The sequence below is a fragment of the Eptatretus burgeri genome, chromosome 14 (assembly GCF_056783735.1).
Source record: "Eptatretus burgeri isolate ZD-2024b chromosome 14, Ebu_testis_v1, whole genome shotgun sequence".
Lineage (NCBI taxonomy): Eukaryota > Metazoa > Chordata > Myxini > Myxiniformes > Myxinidae > Eptatretus > Eptatretus burgeri.
In genome coordinates, this window is record NC_140974.1 from 47,108,408 (window position 1) to 47,114,622 (window position 6,215).

General features: G+C 44.8%; 1 protein-coding gene across 1 annotated transcript in view; it reads right to left on the reverse strand.

Moving 5' to 3' along the window:
- Positions 1–5,295, reverse strand: part of LOC147013107 (uncharacterized) — a 145,897-nt gene extending 140,602 nt beyond the window's left edge. Inside the window, exon 1 of the mRNA XM_085854693.1 lies at positions 5,139–5,295. Within this exon, the coding sequence (XP_085710819.1) occupies positions 5,139–5,154 (16 nt within the window). The 5' untranslated portion in view covers positions 5,155–5,295. The remainder of the gene's footprint in view (positions 1–5,138) is intronic.
- Positions 5,296–6,215: the final 920 nt, after the last annotated feature.

The following is a 6,215-nucleotide window of genomic DNA, read 5'->3' on the forward strand; positions in this document are numbered from 1 at the left end:
TTTATTATCTTGCCAAAACGAAGGTTTTGCAAGATATGTTAGTCAGCTTGTATGTTTCTTTTTTTTTTTTGTCTGTAATCACGTATAAAAAATTCTGCAGAGCACAGTTATCATCAGAAATTATTGTAACTTCGCATATGAGAGGCCTATAGAGGTCCCTTTCAGTGCACAAAATTTTGATGGTCAAGGTCAAAGGTCAAGGTCACTTTGGTGCAAATCAGGGAGTCGACGAAACCCTTATTTTTTGAGTAATTTTGATCGGATCGTCTTCAAACTTCATGGGAATATAGTTCATGGTCTAGCGCTCAGCTGATTAATTTTTGGTGGCGATTGGCCTTGACCTTCATATGTTTTTATCTTGCCAAAACGAAGTTTTGCAAGATATGTGAGTCAGCTTGTATGTTTTTTTTATATATATTTTTGTCTGTAATCACGTATAAAAAATTCTGCAGAGCACAGTTATCGGAAATTTTTGTAACTTCGCATATCAGAGGCCTATAGAGATCCCTTTCAGTGCACAAAATTTTGAAGGTCAAGGTCAAAGGTCAAAGTCACTTTGGCGCAAATCAGGGGAGTCGACGAAACCCTTATTTTTTGAGTAATTTTGATCGGATCGTCGTCAAACTTCATGGGAATATAGTTCATGGTCTGGCGCTCAGCTGATTAATTTTTGGTGGCGATTGGCCTTGACCTTCATGGTTAGCGCCTGAGGTCAAACATATTTGACCCCAAGGTCAAATTTTCAAGTTTTAGGAACCATATCGTGTCGTACCTCAAATTGAACACCTCGATGAGTGCTTTCTAGATATGTCAAGCTTGAGACATTATGACGTCATTCCGTGACGTTATGAGTCAAACGCATATTTTTCATGGTTACTCTGTAGAACGATTCTCATCGGAATCTCTCGTAGGCAGATATTCCTCAAGGAGTCGCGCCTGGTGGATAGCAGCTCTGTTCACCTCAGTGTGACCTTAAAGAAGTCACACGTGGTCACCTTTTGGCAAGATATGGGTCACCCTGCGGGTGACATTGGTTTATATTGATTTTGGTATGTTTCGCGGAAAGAAGTGTTTTACGGTTGCCGAAATGCAAATCCTGCCACCAACCTCCTAAAAAAAAGTAACCCAACTGCAGGAGGACGTCCGCAGAGACAGTTGGGAATGAGATATGGATGGCCGTTGGCTTACAAAGTGATAGGGAAGGTGACATACAATGTGTGTGTCATCCATCTGATAGATGTTAAACTGGGTGCCACGTGTGCTGACATTTTTTTGGTGTGCGTGAAAGATTCCAGGGTGTCTTTCCTGAAGAGTTATCGCCGGCCGGAACCAATTATTGCACCCTTCGTTGAGAATCCTGCATTGGAGTGGTGTCTCCATATGTGAGTTGCAGAGGGTGGATGGAAGCCCTCCCAGGTCTCAAATATTCACCTCCGTGTGTGTGTGTGTGTGTGTGTGTATGTGTGTGTATGTGTGTGTGTGCGTGCGTGTGCTTTCAACATGCAGATAGAGCACCTTACAATAAAAATGTGCTTTAAGAACATTCTCATCATTATCCAACAGAACATCGGAAGCACATAGTCACTATCATGACAAACAGAATGTCAAACTAGTACAGTACACTCAAGGCCAAGCCAACACACAGCTAAAATGGACATTTAAATTCCTATTTTCAGCTCATGTTTCCCAAAATAATTTGCTTAGTGAAGCACTCAGTTCACCACTTCAGTTCTATAAATTAATCTTCTTCTTCTTTAATGGCAAAAAATTTTCCCACGTTATTGTGGGGTTAGCCAAGGAAATTTTTGGCCCATGTCCTTCATGAACTCGCTTGTACGACCTGACATTCGACTAAGTAGTTAGGGCAGGAATTTGGAAGTTGGCCATGGTGCTGGTGATAGCAAACCTACTCTTTGCAAAGGATACCATGGGATCTTTAACTTCCACCAACTATTGCCGCTAGATGGGACAACCAGTTTATCAGACCATTTCTGCCAGCCCAATTCTATGACTGAATTAAATTATTATACCCACGTTCCTTTACAGCAGTAACCTTTTGAAAAATGAGTGTCAAATGTAGTTTTCAGCATTAAAGTAATCAGGAATGAACCACAGAAACAAATAGAACAGGCATAGTGATTAAGAAAGTACCTGTTGCCACATTTGGCATTACGTATAGTTGATAGTTATTTATTACTTATATTGCCACACATTACGTATAGTTATACGTATAATCATGGTCTGATTGCTATTACAGAAAACTATTAATCTGGCAGGAAATAAATAAATACCACAGAGGTTTGAAAGAGGGCAAAGGATAGTAATCATACATTGTTTGAGATAAGGGAAGGGATATATTGTTATGTTTGTGGGGTAGTTGGAGGAATTTCATCGGAAAGATAGGAGTGAAGAGAGTAGCTTGGTCCGTGGACGTGTAGGAGACATCTCAATATAAATTAAGTAAGGAAACTGTGAGTTTAAGTGGTAGATGTCACCACACGGGGGGGGGGGGGTGGTGCTGTGTTAATTAGGTCAGGCTTAAGGATAATATCTCCCAGTATGTGATTGTCTCCTGTGACCTTTTCCTATGTCTTTGCCTTTTCAAGACGGGCAATAAAAAGGGATCACATTCTTAAACCAACAACAGAACTGCACATCCAAGCAGGCAAGAAACCCCGCCTCCAGGAGTGACAACTCACGAACCACGCCCCCGGAGTGGATGATTGATCGGCGTGACATCAGAGTGGAGGAGCGTTAGGTTAGGAGGAGAGTCTCGCATTGTGTGACAAGAAGGCAGTCGGGACAAGAGGTTCGGAGTGGGACAGAAGCGAGAGAGGCAGGATCAGTGGTTGAAAGAGAAGGAAATTATGGCTGCCTTCCCCTTGACACGGTGAAAGAGACTGCGCAATTGTTGTGTTCGGGTTGAGGCGAATTGGCTCGTGTGTGTGGTGTCCGGTGATTAGTGAGGCACATAGAGTCGTGAGGGTTGCCGTAACTCTGTTTATTGCGTATCCGGATGTGCACCACTGTAGACTACCACACGCCTCTAGCGGCGCGAACACCTATATGCCTTGCGGACACGTGACTACCAAAACCACTCCTCCACGCCCCCACAACGCTCCCTGCATTGTGCCTTGCCCGCGTATGCCAATACACCACAGTGTGGTGGAGCAAAATGCTGGCCATTGACTGCTGGCTGGATCGTGTAAGACCAGCCTCGAAGCCTTGTGTTGTGCCATCGGGGGAAGAGACGGCGCCATTCTGAAAAGCAGCGGCATCGGCAAGTGTGATCGACAAAAGAAGTTGCATGGTGATTTGTGAGCCATGGTGTTGAGTATCGCTGCCCGAAATGCCTCCTGTACGTTTCCAGCCCAGAGAGCGGCTGGGCACCATTTTGGGCACGTATTCCCACGCAGTGACAAAGCGGTTTGGCGACCTTCAAGTTTCCAGAAACAAATTTCTGTGCACACAGCTCAGTGCCGGGATAAAGGAGGGATTTAACTTTTATTTATTCTGTTCCCTTGTCTGTATTAAAGTCTGTGTGGAGGCGCCTCGGAATTAGATTTAGTTTACCTCACGTTCCATTATTATTACACGATGAATTATTATCATTGTAAATGTACGATTTCTTTTCATTAAAACCAATATATTATTTAAGTTGCTTGTGTTGTCGGTATGCCGTGGGTTCGAGTATAAACCCCTGTGCTGTGCTTCCGTCAGCTACGTGCTTTTGCCGCCCTCCCTTTCCCGCACGCGGCATAATCTCCCGAGAATATTGGCTGTTCACCTCCAAAGGAAAAATCACTCGGCTACCTGTCCAGGTAAGGGCAAACCTACTGAACACGACAATAGTATGGAGATACATTTCACTCGTGCACAGTCATGCGTCCAGCAACACCATCATGGTGTGACGATGGTCAGCAACAGTACGGTCAGTTGTTTCATATGCACCTGTGGCTGCTGGTTGCATCATTGCTGGGAGCACGGCTGTGCCACTGATGCAATGCCCCTGTTACCAGCAAGCTGGAACTCATTTAGCCAACTTCGGAAGGATGACAAGCTCAGTCAACCCACCTGGTATTAATGATATGACAGCGGCTCAAACCCAAGACCATAAGATCTTAAGACGACCACTTTAACCGTAAAGCCAACACCAGGCTTTTGAGTACGTGTAACAAACCGCAATATCCATGTCGAGGAAATACACCTGCACATGTTTGAACTTGAGGCTTCACCCTTACCCAAAGTCAGCATGGACTGAGCACCACGGTGAAAGGTTTCTGTCACCTTGCCTTATCTTTTTAAAGTTTGGGGCATTTGGGGCTATCTCCATATTATGTACAAAATAATAAGAATTTGTTAACCTCCCCCCACTGCACCCCGACACATTTTATTTTTTGCCACTATTGCATTTACCCTTCATAATCTCCTCTCCCTCCTTTTTCCATCCACCCCCAAATCCACCTCACCCACGCATCGAATTTGTTAAAACCGCAAAACCAGCCAAGATGGTAGAAGTATGAGTGGGAGGGGGGGCTGCATTGTGGATCATGCAGTTATTAAACGAGGGGGTGCTGTATTGTGGATCACGCAGTTATTAAACGAGGGGTGCTGCATTGTGGATCACGCAGTTATTAAACGAGGGGTGCTGCATTGTGGATCACGCAGTTATTAAACGAGGGGTGCTGCATTGTGGATCACGCAGTTATTAAACGAGGGGTGCTGCATTGTGGATCACGCAGTTATTAAACGAGGGGTGCTGCATTGTGGATCACGCAGTTATTAAACGAGGGGTGCTGCATCGTGGATCACGCAGTTATTAAACGAGGGGGACGGGGATGGCGGGATGTGAAGCGAGCTGTTCCCATGAAATGATAAAGATAATTTCAGCTGTCTCACAACTCTCAATAATAAAATTCTGTCTAGCTGTTCAAGTTGCATCAAGCGGGTCTCACAGCTGTCCGAAAATGACTTCACCGTATCCAGTCACTGACCAAGCAACTCTGGTGTTTCAATGACAACACTTGAACGAAATGTTTTATCCATTGCAACGCGATATTTTTTTTACCCATCATTGTTACCTCAGCCATAGCAATATCTTCAGATGAAAGAAGCAATTACAATGAGCATAAACTAACCTTGTTTCTCAGCCATTACACTTTTTTTGTTACGTTGCCCTGCACGCCATGAAACGGCCTCTCAGCGTCCACATAGTCTCTTTCCTTATAGCGGGATCTTCTTCCTCCTTCAAGTCCCGTCGATATCGCGAGACTGACTGCTCGCGCCGCACGTTCGGCAACGAGCCGTATAGCGGGATCTTCTTCCTCCTTAGAGTCCCGTCGATATCGCGAGACTGACTGCTCGCGCCGCACGTTCCGCAACGAGCCGTATAGCGGGATCTTCTTCCTCCTTACAGTCCCGTCGATATCGCGAGATTGACTGCCGCGCGCGCCTTCCGCAACGAGCCATCGTGGAATTACGCCACCAGGGTTTCACACATCGTCGTGTTTTTTTTCGTACATGGGGGGGGGGGGGAAGATTTGCCCCCTCAGCCATCAACTTCATCGGTTGAGTTCTCTTTGTAATAACAAGGAAATTAGACGTAGGAGGAGGCCGTTCGACCCATCACGCCTGCGCAACGCCAACACCAAATTAAATAAATCCGTCAAAAGGACTTCATTTAATTGGGGAACATTTCATGATTGGCGGTGAATGGGGATGAGGAACTTCAAAAGTGCGGCACGCTCCATTATACCACCGAGTACGACTCACGGAGGACCTTTATTGGCTTGAACGAACTCGCTTCATTCGGCATTTTGGATTACGGTTTGAACGTGGAACAAAAGATGTCTCCACAGAGCGAGACTTTCAGATTCCGACTCAATTATTTATTAAACCGTCACCCCCCCTGCCGGGAAACCCCGTTAAACCAAAGCTAATAAAGCGTATTCACATATTACGTAAACAAAGGCAAAATGACAATACAACAGGTATTGCATTGTGTTCATACTGTTCTGTCGGCAAGGTACGAATAATATGCATACAATGTTGTGGAATTCGATGTTGACTGTTCATGTCAAAATAATATGTAATAGGCAAAGCCTCGAAACGAACGTAGAATTCTTCTTACATTCGCTTCTGACTTTCCCTATAACTTGTTCACAACTGTATACTTACCAACTACATCGGGTACTGGTGCTTCGTGATTTATGCGT